Source organism: Schistosoma haematobium, chromosome 6 (assembly GCF_000699445.3).
Source record: "Schistosoma haematobium chromosome 6, whole genome shotgun sequence".
NCBI classification, from domain to species: domain Eukaryota; kingdom Metazoa; phylum Platyhelminthes; class Trematoda; order Strigeidida; family Schistosomatidae; genus Schistosoma; species Schistosoma haematobium.
Window position 1 is genome coordinate 13,141,144 of NC_067201.1, and position 16,819 is coordinate 13,157,962.

General features: G+C 36.6%; 1 protein-coding gene across 3 annotated transcripts in view; it reads right to left on the reverse strand.

The window, feature by feature from the left end:
• Nucleotides 1-2,698: 2,698 nt before the first annotated feature.
• ACO2_1 (aconitate hydratase) overlaps nt 2,699-16,819 on the reverse strand; it is a 32,020-nt gene continuing 17,899 nt past the window's right edge. Inside the window, exons 11-14 of one of the 3 annotated variants that reach the window (XM_051216880.1) lie at nt 15,731-16,004; nt 10,574-10,800; nt 6,891-7,012; nt 2,699-5,177 (exon numbers count right to left, since the gene is read on the reverse strand). In XM_051216880.1, coding sequence (XP_051065511.1) covers nt 5,034-5,177; nt 6,891-7,012; nt 10,574-10,800; nt 15,731-16,004 — 767 coding nt within the window. In that variant the 3' untranslated portion in view covers nt 2,699-5,033. Of the gene's footprint in view, nt 6,750-6,890; nt 7,013-10,573; nt 11,975-15,730; nt 16,005-16,819 lie in introns of those variants that run through there. The other 2 variants (XM_051216882.1, XM_051216881.1) reach the window with 2 other exon arrangements.

Here is a 16,819-nt window from a genome sequence, read left to right on the forward strand (position 1 = left end):
ACCATTGGACTTAACATGATAATTATTGGTCTATTCCTCCGCATCCACAACACCTCCCTTTTTTTTGAAGATCCGGAGTTGATATCCGGATTTTGAAATTTTCTGGGTTCATCCTCCCCACGAAATAATGTTGGGTCCTCATATTCCCAAGTTAGAATTAATTTGACTTTATTTAACACATAATTGTCACATGGAACAGAGAAGTCACTAAAAGTGATTAAGTAGTGTGGACCAACGTCGCTTGATATGAGGTCATCAACGTTCGATTCTTCTGGAGCATTATCATAGAATTCCTTGAAAATCTCATTTGTGGATAGTTGATCACTGAGATGATCAATATCTATCAAAATTGTATTAGATTTCTGATCATCATTTGATGCATCTAACACATTTTCTGGTACAAGAGGATCTAGATAATAAGATTCGTCAGAATCTCCTGTTGTTGAATGATGAGGACCATTTGAAACAGCTGGATTCAGTGTACTGCACGATTTGTTCCCTGTTCCGTTGTGGGCGGGTACTGCAATTAATTTATGAGCATTTAATGAGAGATCTTCCTGTGAGCTGGATACATCATTGTCTGCACACGTTTCAGGAACAGTGGGATTTGAACCCACGACAGGGAATGTTTCCGAATTTGACATTTCTGGACAACTGGGCGGATCATGAATGACTTTCTCGTTTACATCACTGGTCGTCCGGGATTCACAGAGGCTTTTATAGGCAGCTTCATATGTTCTGCAGTTGTTTTCCAGCTCAGTCTGCAGATGAGAAATGAACTTACCAACTTCTGTTGCATTTCCGAAACATGGAAAATTTACCAACAGTGTGCGTAAATTTTCTAAAAAATTTAACTGGCTATTTTTGAAGCACTGCTGTTGTTGCTCAAGTAGAAGCTGTAATTGATCGGAAAAGGTAGTCATTTTTTTTCAGCACCTGCAATGACAATTAACTGTAGGAATAATGACCAATGTTGCTGAAGGACGCTGATGACAATCTGGATGCTGATTGGTTGAAACAATTAGCCTGAATCTCGTCCAATTACAAGGTTCAAAATTTTTCTCCACCCCGTCGCCAATTGTTATGACGGGTGTGACTGCAGGTTTTGATAAGCAGCGTTTATTGATCGATTCGGTGACAGTGACACGTAAACACGAACGGACGGCCTAGAGTCTCGATTGGTCTCGCTTCCCTGTCTAGCCCAGTTAGTTGAGTCCAGAACACAAGTCACAACCTCTGAGATATGAATCATTATATTTCAAACATACTTTGTTTATATACCAATCAAGCATACCACATCGTACCATAAAATAGAAAACAACATTCTGTACAATATTCAACAAGTGAACAGATATCGACCAGTAGGAAATGTCCATTTAAAGTCCAAGGACACCATTGGACTTAACATGATAATTATTGGTCTATTCCTCCGCATCCACAACACCTCCCCTTTTTTTTGAAGATCCGGAGTTGATATCCGGATTTTGAAATTTTCTGGGTTCATCCTCCCCCACGAAATAATGTTGGGTCCTCATATTCCCAAGTTAGAATTAATTTGACTTTATTTAACACATAATTGTCACATGGAACAGAGAAGTCACTAAAAGTGATTAAGTAGTGTGGACCAACGTCGCTTGATATGAGGTCATCAACGTTCGATTCTTCTGGAGCATTATCATAGAATTCCTTGAAAATCTCATTTGTGGATAGTTGATCACTGAGATGATCAATATCTATCAAAATTGTATTAGATTTCTGATCATCATTTGATGTATCTAACACATTTTCTGGTACAAGAGGATCTAGATAATAAGATTCGTCAGAATCTCCTGTTGTTGAATGATGAGGACCATTTGAAACAGCTGGATTCAGTGTACTGCACGATTTGTTCCCTGTTCCGTTGTGGGCGGGTACTGCAATTAATTTATGAGCATTTAATGAGAGATCTTCCTGTGAGCTGGATACATCATTGTCTGCACACGTTTCGGGAACAGTGGGATTTGAACCCACGACAGGGAATGTTTCCGAATTTGACATTTCTGGACAACTGGGCGGATCATGAATGACTTTCTCGTTTACATCACTGGTCGTCCGGGATTCACAGAGGCTTTTATAGGCAGCTTCATATGTTCTGCAGTTGTTTTCCAGCTCAGTCTGCAGATGAGAAATGAACTTACCAACTTCTGTTGCATTTCCGAAACATGGAAAATTTACCAACAGTGTGCGTAAATTTTCTAAAAAATTTAACTGGCTATTTTTGAAGCACTGCTGTTGTTGCTCAAGTAGAAGCTGTAATTGATCGGAAAAGGTAGTCATTTTTTTTTCAGCACCTGCAATGACAATTAACTGTAGGAATAATGACCAATGTTGCTGAAGGACGCTGATGACAATCTGGATGCTGATTGGTTGAAACAATTAGCCTGAATCTCGTCCAATTACAAGGTTCAAAATTTTTCTCCACCCCGTCGCCAATTGTTATGACGGGTGTGACTGCAGGTTTTGATAAGCAGCGTTTATTGATCGATTCGGTGACAGTGACACGTAAACACGAACGGATGGCCTAGAGTCTCGATTGGTCTCGCTTCCCTGTCTAGCCCAGTTAGTTGAGTCCAGAACACAAGTCACAACCTCTGAGATATGAATCATTATATTTCAAACATACTTTGTTTATATACCAATCAAGCATACCACATCGTACCATAAAATAGAAAACAACATTCTGTACAATATTCAACAAGTGAACAGATATCGACCAGTAGGAAATGTCCATTTAAAGTCCAAGGACACCATTGGACTTAACATGATAATTATTGGTCTATTCCTCCGCATGCGCAACACTAACTCTTGAAAATCTATGAGAAAATGCTTAGAATAGAATAGATGTAATATTTCCTGCTAATCTGGTTTTTTGCAAAATCATTTTTAACTGAGCTCTATATAATCAAAATGGATAGTGGATAGCAGTGGAATCCAGGGCACAAATTCCAACAATATACTGATAAATTGCAGTCCGAAATAACAATGGGAAGATACAAACAAACAATATCAAGTGAATTTAGTTTGTGTATATGTTAGCGCTTTTCGTGGTGGATTGATATCAGTTGGAAAAGCTTGGGCTACTGGACAGCTTTTTTGCCCTAGTTTCTGAATTTGCAGTAGTGCTCAGCGATGACCTCATTTCGAGATAGAGCCCAACCATTCTAAAGTGCACCTAATGTTTAGTTCAGTAAACTGCAATTCAATGGTCCAATTTTCCATTTAATTTGGTTTGTAATACTTATTTCTTTAAGAATAAGAAAATATCTAAATTCTAGATCGGGGCAATCCCTAGATTCAATTCCTACAGAAGCGGTGACCAGTAGAGTTCCAAAATGTTGGGTGTGAGACAGGTAACTACGGCAGACAATAGATGGTCACGCAATATCTTGAATTTATTGGGGTTGTACATTAATAACCATCGGGTGCCAGTTCAGTGGTCTAGAGGTTCTGGTTTCTCATACGAGACCGAAGCTGCTGGGTTAGATTTACAGGTGCTTGGGAGTGGATACGTGTTGTTGAGGAGTCCCATACTGGAATGAAACGGCCACCCAGCGCTTCCTAGTTTTCAATGGTGGTCTAAAAATAATCGGTTCTTTACTTAAGATCTATAAAAATTGGTAATTATTTTCACGAACGTTTTGATTCAGTTTAATTTTAACCAATAAGATACACCGTATTCCAAAATCGATGTTAACCAGTATGAATATATAAGCGAAAAATAAGATGACTTTTGTAGGTGTATCTTTTATTTAAAGGTACTTTTATCATAGAATAGACAGATAGACATGATCAAAACAGAGCCTGACTTAGATATGCGTTGACTCAAGTTACCATAACAGATCAACACGACGATATGCAAATAACAAAGAATATCGAAATAATGTAGTAGCAGAGATAAAAAGAACTGAATCTTGAGAATATGGTTTGAAAAGACAGAATGGAAAGGTATGTGCTATATCCTGACGAGAATTATGAATGGTAACTTTTGAGAACTATTTATGGACAAATACGATACCTAAATTTTTACTGCATTACTGTTAAGTAGCTAAACTATGGATATTCATGTTCTTCCATTAATTACAGTCTCTCACATTCACAGCCACTTTTGGTTAGATCATGTACAAATGTTGTTTTCTATTTTATGGTACGATGTAGTCTTTTTGGTTTGTATATAAACCCAGTATGTTTGAAATATATGATTCATATAGCAGAAGCTGAGATTGGTGTTCTGGACTCAACAGGCAGGGCTAGGCAGGAAGAAGGATCGATAAGAACACTAGACTCATCGTAAGCGTTTACGCGTCCCTGCTCCGGTCGATAAATCACTCTTCTGTAATTGGCGGTATCATTCCATCACATTGATAGGGGCACAATGCCACAAGATATAACAATTAAAAAAAGGATTGAGTAATTTACTTCTCCAAAACCATTCCCGTTAATCATATGTAACATTTTACTCACAAAAGCTCAAGTTGTTTATTTTAAACAATGAACACAAATATTCACTGTCTATAAAAAAACAGAGAAAAAAAAACGATACGTTGCACAAGTAGTTCCATTTTCATAGGTCACCATATGTACGCTTGTTTGTATGGATCCATGCACGTATGTTTGAGAAAATGCAAACTAACAATCAATAGATATATGTAAATAGTATCAAGACTATTTTAAACTCTGAAATGACAATTGACTGATTATCAAACTCTACTAATGCAAAACAATATGGAGGGAGAAAGTGGGGGATAGTTTGGGAGGGAATAAATTAATGTGAAAATGCGTAATTTGTAGATTACTAAATTGCATAGCTAACTGATATATATGACTACAAAACAGCATAGAAATAGAAATGTATGAGTTGAATGAAAAGGAAGTTCATTCAAGAAGAATAAACAAAGAAACCAAATAAAGAAAGTAAACAAATTTTTAAAAAAATTGGTTAGCAACTATCTCAAAAGGAAGGTAGTAAGTATAAGACGTTATATGATAGACAGAATTTAATGTTGTTTACTGCCTAATTCACGCATTCGATTTAAAGCACTTCCAGCTTTGAACCATTCAATTTGATTCTCATTAAATGTATGCAATAATTGAACTTCTTCAGTTTTACCATTTTCATGGTGGATTACACAACGAACAGGCTAAAAGAAATTATCGCATGTGTGAGTATTAAAAATATATGTAATTAATAATTACATTTATACTCAGAGTTATAAAGTAAAGTTAAATTCATTTGAAACATCATTCAAAATTAAAACAATGTGAATTTTTGGTCATGAAAAGATCCATCGAATGTACTGTATGTGTTATTGATAAACTGGGTCGATCAGACGTAGACCAAATGAGAAGTGATAGATTAAGATTTATTTAAACTTTCTGAGGAAATAAACATATACGCTACTGGTTAACAATCTGGTTTGACTTTCTGAGAGAGAGAATGATATATATCTATGAATGAGTCGTGCAAATATTCTGGATTCAGTAGACCAATAAAAGCTTGTTGTTCATTCTTGGTTTTCTCACTCAAGTAATTAGTTGGGCTAGAGAATAAGCAGAGTATTTCAGCAAGTGGAATCGGATGACCGCAGGACGTAACAGTTATAATCAGCTTGATTAGTGATGTGAGTATGAAACTATCGAGAAGTTGAATGCCTCTAGATTTTCAACAGTTGATGTTAATCTGTTAGTAAAACTACCCTTAAATCGAACAAATTTCAAAAAATTTCAATTTGAAAACATTTAGCAAACAATTGGTTGCAGAGAGAACAGAACCAATCACTCCTTATTTCAATCCGATTTTAACCTACAATACTTTTTGATACATATTTTGTCATTCTGTCTCTACCTTTGATCGCTCTCACTATAGTTATTACTATGATTATTCCAAATTCCTTTTTCAATTCATCTTGTAAATTGTAAATCATTGTACTGATATGATATAGGAACTTGGGCTAACACATATATCAGTGACTAATTGACAAACCATTCATCTAAACTATATTTCTACACTTCTAAATGAATAGATCAAACTTTAGCAGAGTATTCATGATTGATAAGCTTTCATTATTATCTATGATTATGGAGATCTCAGTTACGAAGGATATTTAATAATAGTCACACAATATTTTAAACTAACTGAAGTTTTACAATTCAGAATATTTACGAATTCCAACTTATTTTCCACAACGTCAGGAAATTTCACGGCTTCTGATTTATCTTTTTGCATTATATACAACGGATTGTATATTACTTACTTACGCCTGTTAACCCTTGTCGAGGAGCATAGGCCACCCAACCTTGTCCTGGGCATTCCTTTCCAGTTACTATTCATCCTTTTCATGTCTGCTTCCAATTCCAAGCGCAGTGTGTTCTTTGGCCTTCCTCTTTTCCGTTTCCCTTCAGAATTCCAAGTTAGTGCTGCAGTTCGGTGATTTCCATAATGTATGTCCTATCCAATTCCAATGTCTTTTCCTTATTTCCTCTTCAGTTCGAAACTGGTTTGTTCTCTCCCACAGAAGGTTGTTGCTGATAGCATCCGGTCAACGGACATTCAGTATATTTCTTAGACAACTGTTTATAAATATTTGTACCTTCTTGATGATGGTTGTAATAGTTCTCCACATTTCATTTCCATACGGTAGAACTGTCTTGACGTTCGTATTAAAGATTCTGACTTTGATGTTGGTTGGCAGTCGTTTTGAGTTCCATATGTTCTTCAATTGTAGGAATGAGGTTGTAAGTATGTATGCATCAGTCTATATATATATATATATATATATATATATATATATATATATATATATATATATATATATATATATAAAGAAAATAATAATGATATTCTTTTCACTCACTTTGCCAGGTTGAAGATTTTTCAAATCTAACAGGGAAATTTTATCTGACGGTTTAATTTTATCATAATCTGATGGGTTTGCAAATGTCAATGGAAGCATTCCTTGTTTTTTCAAATTTGTCTCTAAATAATAATAATAACAGATAGAAAAAAAGTGAAATCTTGTAAACTATTATCCATGCGAAGAAAGTTGAATTTCTTCTATAATCTACATTATGGTCTAGAGGCTAAGTGTCTGTATAAGCGCAAGAGACCAAAGTCCTAGGTTCTCTATCCCTACCCCAGTGGTGAAAGGTGAGAGTCATAAATATGTCTTGCTGAATAAAATTCTATACTGAGAACGACGAGAACAGTTGTCTAGTGCTCCCCGGTTTCCAATGTTTTTCTAACTAATATCAATTTATGATGAAAACTATGAATATTATCCATGATCTTAGAGTAAATGTGACCCATTATTGTAGTTATTTTTCGGAAAATTCTGCACTTTGTATTAGTGACCGGTGGAAACAATAAGGAAATATGAAATTTCACATAATCATGACTATGATTATTATTAACCTGGTTCATATAACCTACTTATAAGTAGCTTGTACATGTTTCATTTTTTGAAAAAACAAACAGTAGATTGGAATTACTCTACTGTCCAGAAAAAAACCCATTTTATTGAAAGATGAAAAAAATAAGGTAGCAAGTTTCAATGAATACTATCCATTACATACTTAACAACTCAAATGAAGTTGAAACATAACAGTGAAACTTTACTAATTTTTTGATTGAGATCATGAATCAATTGATGTTAGGACCACCGTTGGAAACCTGGAAACACTGGACGGCCGTTTCGTTCTAGTATGGGACTCTTCAGCAGTGCGCATCCATGATCCCGCTCCCTGTGGGATTCGAACGCAGGACCTATCGGTCTCGCGCCAGGTGCTTAACCAACTAGACCACTGAACCGGCATCCAATGGTGTTAGTGTCTATGCCTGGACGTGGTTGTATAGACCAGATATTCACACTACGTCAGGTTCTAGAACACAGACACACATTCAGACGCCCCACAATGGTAGTATTTCTCGACCTTAAGGCGGCATTCGACTCTGTTGATCGTGAGGTTCTATGGCAGTGTTTGTCACTGAAAGGAGTACGAAAGAAGTACATTAACCTTATAAAGGCTCTCTACTCGAACACAACTGGTAGAGTGAGAGCTTATGGCGAACTGTCATCAGAATTGATTACCTCAAGTGGTGTTCGTCAGGGCTGTCCACTCTCCCCATTCTTGTTCAACTTTGTGGTCGACGTACTTTTAGAGATAACACTCTCCTCATCTAAATTTCAAAGGGTTGAACTTCTACCGGGAGGTTCACTTGTTGACTTAGAATATGCAGATGACATAGTTTTATTTGGTGAAGACGATGACAAAATGCAGAGTCTTCTGACCACTCTAAGCAACAATGCAAGCATGTTCGGGATGCGATTCTCTCCCTCGAAATGCAAAATGTTGCTTCAGGATTGGGTTACATCGACACCCGAACTAGTGATAGGGAGTGAAGTAGTTGAGCGTGTCGACCGCTTCACTTATCTTGGAAGTCTCATCAGCCCTTGTGGTCTGGTGTGTGACGAAATCTCAGCACGGATACAGAAGGCTCGACTAGCTTTTGCCAACTTGCGTCATTTATGGCGTAGGCGAGATATCCGTCTATCAACCAAAGGACGTGTTTACTGCGCAGCAGTTCGTTCCGTCCTACTTTATGGCAGTGAAACATGGCCGGTAAGAGTAGAGGATATCCGTAGGCTACTAGTATTTGATCATAGGTGTCTTCGAAACATTGCTCGTATATCATGGGACCATCGAGTAAGTAACACAGTTGTTAGGAAACGGGTACTAGGTAAGGATGGCAAATCAATTGATGAAGTAGTGAAACTTCATCAGTTGAGATGGCTGGGACACGTGTTACGTATGCCCAACGACCGACTGCCTCGACGTGCTATGTTCAGTGGTATAGGAGTAGGTTGGAAGAAAGCTAGGGGCGGCCAAACCAAAACATGGCACAAGTCCATGAAGTCACTGACAAGTGGACTGAGTCATGTTGGTAGGTGTAGACTACCTGGTTGGGGATCGCGAGATGATAGCAACCGATGGTTAGAGACCCTGAATGACATGGCTCAAAATCGTTTGCAATGGCGCAGGTGCATCCACTCTTTGTGTTCTCCCAAATTCTAATCTTCTGAATTCTTCATGTCCCTTTTTTTCCTCTTTCCAAATTTATTTCACTGGATTATACTCTTTAAATAACATCTCCAAACCCTAATCTTCCCGATTACTGCTTATACTCTTATTACCTCTACCACTATGGGATTTGAATCGACAACTGCATCTCTGTGCTAATGTGGTGTGGCAACTCGAACTGATGTACGTACGTACGAAGTTCTACGTTGTTACTGACTGACTGACTGATACTAGAACGAAACGGCCGTCCAGTGTTTCCAGGTTTCCAACGGTGGTCCTAACATCAATTGATTCATGATCTCAATCAAAAAATTAACAATCTCCACAACCCCTATACTGATGTTTATTAAGTATTTATTATTGTCAATACTAACTCATCTACCATGTGCAAATTCACAAACTAGACTTTGAGCTGCATACAATCTAAGTGTGAGGGTTGCTGAAACCGAAGCGTGGCAGGGTCCGAACCTATGGCTCAATGACTAGAATTAATATTCCTTAACTGTGACCGTTCTAAAAGGTGAGAAAATTCTGATTTTAAATCCTGGGGATATATAGTCAGTCGACTTATCATTATATTAAACGAGGACAATCAGCCAAGATGAGTTGTTTCTCTATATATACATTATTAGAAATATATAAGTAGTCGTAAAGGAGATAAAACATAGAAACAATAAAATCTTATATCAATCCAAGTATTGTAAAAGGGAATGAGAAGAGTATTGACATGTTAGGTAGTCAGAGGGAGTCGGCAGGAAACCTTGTGTTGAAATTCTTCAGCAAAGCGTACATGAAATCTCAACGGGACTGACACCCTTTGTAGGATTTGAACCCGTGTCATCCAGTTTCACAGTTTGAGACCTAACTGTCAAGTTATTCGGGCTGCGGCTGACCTACTTCCAATAGGACAATAAGATTAAGGATTAACAGAAGAGACTTCAATTGAAAGCGAATTCTTCTTCAAACGCAGAATGATGATAGGTAACAGTTTCCAAACACCTTAATAATTCACCTCTGACAGTTTATTTCCACAATTTTACGGTAAAAATGAATACTAATTGATGCATTCAGTGTCGAGATGTTAGCTGGTTAGAGGTATTTGGTAGAAAGCTCCCAAGCTGTACTATGTGATCTCAAACCCCACAGGAAGTATTACTTCCCTCAAGACTGTAGGTATGTATTGCTGACGAGTAAAAACTGGCAGGAGATCTAGGTCAACAAGAGCTTTTTGTATACTATCTGTAATCACCTAACACATATCAACGTAGTAAATGTAATGTCGAGTCACTTAAACTAGTGGCCAGTACATTTCAATCTGATCAGCACTAAAAAGAACCAAACAAATATGGGGGAATTGGTCACAACTACTCAGTCAATCCAGTGATCAGTCAGTTAGATATTTCATTCAAATTCAAAACAATATAATGCAGATTAAATTTAACGGAAAACAAAAACCTACCATGTATACGTGCAAAACTTTTCACAATAATTGCACGACCACCTAAATGTCTAGGCTCCAGGGCAGCGTGTTCTCGACTACTTCCTTCACCATAATTCTCATCACCGATAACGCACCAATTGATACCGTCCGTTTTATATCTTCTAGCTACCATTGGAACAGTATCCCACTGACCAGATGGACGATGTAATACTTTATTCATTTCATTATTCTCTTCATTAATAGCTCTACAGGGGAAATATACAGAATTAAACTAAAGTTATATATAAGCCGATATATAGTAGGAACCAATAATGAAAGAAGCCTAATTGTGTTACACAATCTAGATAAAATGCTATCATGAGTAATAGTGTTTGTGAAGTTGTTTGACTAGTGTAAATGTTTCAATATCAAATTAAATAACATAAACGTAATATAAATAATCATGTCGATCATGATAGTGGAACAATATTTGAACAATGCAATACAACTTGATTTAAGAACACCCCATATAATCAGTAAATGACATCAATAATTTACGACGTGATTGCATAACAGTAACGGATTTCATAAACTTGGGTCATTGTCTATTCTAGTGACTTTCAGTGCGATCGTCAATTAATAATAACAATATCGATGTTACCATTTTCACTTAGGTCAAACAAATCATTTGGTTATTATGTATTGGAGCAATAGGCAAATAGGAAACGAGATTTAAATTCCGAAGTATTTCCGTTTAATAACAAACATGAGTCGCAGAACAATTATGAAAACAAGTGTACTGGATATATGTTTCGTCTTGGTTTAAGACACTCTAGTACATCTATTTTATCCTATTTTTGACATTTATTAGTGGTGTACTTTTGCTGATCATCAATAAAAAAAGATTTACCAGTCAAGTTGAGGTAAAGCAAACAAAATGAAGTGATTACTTTACATGTATGAAGTCAAGTTCTTGCTTTAGTTCAGTGAACACAGACAGACTAGAAATATCAAGAAGAACTGAATGTAAGTACCCCATTAATTCAACTGTAGTTGCTACCTTGACTTGGTGGTTGAGCTTGCATATCGTGATAGCCTGGATTGAGGTGTATTGGGAAGAAGACTTGTTCACTTAGGTCCTGGCGGACCGGGTAGATCGATTGAAGCGGTGCGACTAAAAGCAGTAAACATAAGGTTCAAGGATTAAGCTGTACTGTTAGCTGTATCGAAATGTGACGGTGGTGAGGTGATTCCCTCAAACGACCAGCATCTGGATTGATAGTGCCTTCCCATAAATGAAGGAGGGAATTAGAAAAGGGGAGTTCTAAAAATCGTACACTTTACTTTGATTGTACTAAAAATATTCTGGATTGTTTCCTTTGTACTAGTTAAATTTGTGTTAATTTTATTTTGGTTATTTATTTGCTCTGAAGAAGTGACTTAAAGTTATTATTATTATTATTATTATTATTAATGGCTTCATTCAACATTATATTTTGGTACAATATAGAATTCTCAGCACAGGGTATTTCAACAAGTTACTTACTGAACAACGAACAAAAAGGCAGTAGCAAATACAAAGAAATAAAAAAGGTTTTTTTAAAAAAAAAACTGTACAAACTTTTTAAAATTAAAGACATGTTAAGAATGTAAGTTATTGACTAGGTTAATTCTAACAACCTGTTCGTCACAGAGTGTATTTGCTAGGTAAGGTATTATAGAACCTTTATACTTTTCCTTGCGTGCTTGGATTTTAATGTAATTACGTCTCGTTCTACCAGAAGATATACAAGGAGAAAGATAAGAGTGAAGGGGATGGCTAGTATCTGATAAAATGACACCTGCCAGGAGTTTGCATGATTTTAAATGTCTATCCACAACCATATTAATTATGACCTCGAAAGATTCACCACACACCTTGCTAACTGCCTTCAGCACTCTTCGCAATACAGCAAAGTCTTTTCTCAAAAGCCCGGGAAAGAATAATGGAGAACAGTAAAGAATAATAGGTAATATGCAAGAATTGACAAATTGTAAGAGTAAATGACGAGTAATTCCAAGAGCATGCAATCTCTTTATGTAGTAGGTCAGACGGAAAACCTTCTTCGATAACGATAAAACGTGGGAAGACCAAGACAGATCGGAGGAAAAGGTGACACCAAGATAATTGACCTTCGACACTGAGTTTATCAAAGAGTCTCCGATGGTACAAGCACTATGGGATCTCAAAATAGTGTTTATATTCCGTTTATGTCTCATGCTAAAGTTAACAGCTTGACATTTAGACAGATTAAGTATGAGACCATTACCAACAGACCAACAATCAATACGAGACAAAAACTCATTCATTTCTATGGGATGTAAAGAGGAAGATATAGGCATACATACAGTGAGATCATCCGCATACTTCACAAAAGTGTTTTCTGTGGAAGATGGCAGGTCATGCAGAAAAAAGGAGAATAGAAGAGGTGAAAGAACAGCTCCTTGTGGTACACCTTCATGAGACAGTAGAGACTCTGAACTCTTTCCTCCAAACACAGTGTACTGTTCCCTTCTAGAGAGGTAGGGACATAGCCAGTTGGTTATCCAGCTGTCAGTGTTGACGCTGATTAACTTGTTAAGTAAACGTTGTCTTGCTATAGAGTCAAAAGCTGAAGTATAGTGCAGAAAAGCACATCGAACATACTTCTTACCCTTTTCTAAGTTGAACACTATGTTGTGATGCAGAACTGCAACAGCATCTAAAGTGCTTCTTTTGCGCCTGTATGCAAACTGGTATGGGTCAGTATGCTCTTTTATCGCAGGCTGAAGTGGAAGTATTAATAATTTTTCCATGGTTTTGAGGAAGGGTGAAGTTATTGCAATAGGTCTAAATTTTACATTCTTATCACCAAATGCTTTCTTGGGTACAGGAATTATCTTCATCTTTCTCCACATTTTCGGTATGAGATTAGATGAGAAGGATCTGTTAAATATAGTTGTGAACGGATGACACAGAACGTCAGCACATTTTTTAAAAAGGATGTTTGGGATACCATCAGGTCCCAAACATCGATATGAATTAAGCGACTGGAGACATCCTCGTACATCAGTTTCAGTGAACGTAGGAACACAGCTATTTTTTAAACCCGTGGATAGAGGGAGCATCACATCAGATGACTGAAGTACAAAAGACTTATTTAAGTCACAAACATTCAGCTGGTTATCGCTTCTAAACTTTTTCACCTGTAAGTTCTTTAAAGAATTTCCACATACTTGGAGAGTTTTTGCAAGATAAGAGCTTTTGAGTAAACATACAGTTGAGACGTCTAATCTCTAGGTTTATCAGACCATTTAGTTTACGAACTTCATTAGAGTTCTTCTCCTTGTACATGCTTTCTTTCATCCTTCGTAGTCGTTTTAGTTGTGAAGATGTAAGTCGATCAAAACTTACAAAAATGGTTTCAGTGGGACAACAAATATCAAAACAGAATTGAAGGTAACAAGTGATAACATCAGTAGTGTTTTCGAGTGAGACATCTGTAAATAATTCCCAGTTAGTCGTATGAAACATGTTTTTCAGATTTCGGATATTTTCTTCTGAGTAATTCCTATATTTGACTTTCCTGGTTTGACGTAAGAGTGTACTCTTCCCATGCTTTCCATATACTTTAGGTAGAACACGAATTATACAGTGATCTGAGCTAGACAATGGAGCACGTTTACGAGTCGCATATATACCCACATCATTAATGAAGACGAAGTCTAGATGAGCATCCAGGCGGGTAGGAAAATCCACTACATTTTGGTGACCTAGTGACGTAAGGAAGCTACAGTCACATGAATTGAAATCACCACATACAATTGAAAGTGAATCACTGAAGGCAGTAACAGCGAACTCAGTGAATTCATCAGCAAAAACAGATAGTGCAGATGATGTGCAATCTGGAGTCACGTAGATATTGGTAACATAAACATATTTGTATTTATTCAGATGTTTTGGACGACATCTTAGAGTTAGACAGTCGATAAAGTCATTTGAAAACTTAAAACACACAAACGAAGATCGACACCAGTTTATGTTTACAAACGTAGCTACACCGCCACCACACCTCTTTTTATTGTTCGATCGATCCTAACGATAAATTTTAAAATCACGTAGTGATACAAGGCAGTCATCCTGTAAATCATTCAACCAAGATTCTTGAATTGTGATGACACCACAATTACGATACGTATTTTGACTAAGTAGGAATTGCAGATAGTCCACTTTGTTGATTAGTGATCGGCAGTTAGAATTTAGTAGCTCGGGAATTGACATACGATTAATGTTCATTCTCTTTAACGCATATTGCCAACCACCACGATGCCTTTTATAGTACTTTTTCGTAACTTGTGCAGCGAAAGGTCGTAGGCTTTTCATAAAAGCGCCTGAATAGGTTATGCGACTTAATGGACATAATTATTAATTAAAACAAATGAAAAACAGATAACTTGTTGAAATAATCAGATGGCAGAAACAGGTAGCCCAGATATTCAAGCAGGAAGCGTCAGAAACAAAATTTTCTACTCACTGGGATATCAAAGATAGCATATTCATTATTTACTTTCTCCCTGATGCCCAATTTATTTGGAAATATTAAGTCCAATCTTGGCACTGATACCTACAAACTCATTTTATTTGTTTATCTAACATACATATATACCGGTACAACACCAAACTTTGTCACACAGATTTTCATCTCTGGCAGTAAGGACTCAAAAGTACACAATCGACATATCAAAAACCACTCAGGAATAGGATACGCGTGATCAAACCCACACAATTGTCCCTTGGGCTCGCATGTAAAGCTACCACGTCTATAATACTAACCCTAACCCAGTTTCTTCTTTAGATACCTTAAGAAGTATCCTTTCATCGTATGTGTAACCGGGAGGCGAAGACAACCATCATACGTTGCTTTAACAGCGTTCTACCTCTAAATTAATTTAGGATCAAACCTTTCCATAAAAAGGCGTTGCCTTCAGCTAGTCACACTGTTTATTGATGTTTACTGTGTTGATAGCCTGATGTTAAATAGATACCACTGGTAGTTGTAATCTTGGCTGAGAGATTACTTTCAAGCCAATAAATCAAAGATTGGTGTCTAACAAACAAGTGTCTTAAAAATAAATATTAATACTGATTCACTGGCATAGTTTGCACAAAATCCTTACCCAATGAACAAATTATTTGAAATATTATCCAAATGGCCTCGATATTTTAACCATTGCCCAGCAGCTGAAATATGATCTGTAGTACATTTTCCTTTAATTTTAATTAATATTGGCATTTCAGTTAAATCTTTACCATCCCATTTCTTAAATGGACTAAGTAATTGTAAACGTTGACTTGACGGATCAACTTTAACTGTGATTTTGGAAGTATCTGTCACCGGTGGTTGATATGTATCTTGACCAGGATCAAAACCTTTCTTCGGTAGTGTATCGCCTGATTTTTAATAGTGAGATAATAAAATTACAATAACCATATGGTAGATTTGAAGTTAAAACAAAATCTACTTCGGTCTAGGTGACCGGGTAGTGTTACTGGCCACCACGTTCAGTGCAGCTTGAAGGCAAGTACACGAATCTATGCCTGGTAAACGAGTATTCTTCATTAAGCTATGAACATGTTCATATACTTGTAATAATCATACACTACTTAGCTGTACAAGCCGAAGTTAATAGGACAGAGTACAAACTTGATAAGCGAATGTCTGAGACACTGTGATTAAATCACTTGATTTTCAATCGTGAATACCTATAAATAATAAGAAATATATTTTCTGGGTCCTACTATACTACTACTTCATAATCAGATGGTATTTTAAAATTGGAAAGCACTTTTTGAGTAGAAAGTAGCATCAAATATTATTTAAACAATTTGTTAGGATTAAATACCATGAAAGATATAACATATATCGAATGATTTATTCACCTAGATAATTTCATAGTTAAACCGGTCGTTGAAATGTATTGCATGTGTGTGTACACCCAGTGGGAAGGAGTAACCATGTGATACAAATAATAAACCAAGAAGTACTGTAAACATGCTGCGCCTTCTTTAAGGAATCCTCTTCAGCAATTGTCAGCCAAGAACTTACAATAAGATAAACTAATTAATACTGAGATTTTATGGGGAAATAAAATACACTGGAGAATAAGCTAATAAAACGACGGTTGAGATGACTTGTAGCTCAGGTGGACGATTTTGACGGAATTGCATTTTCTGCGTGTTATAACGATAAGTTGATCAATATCTAG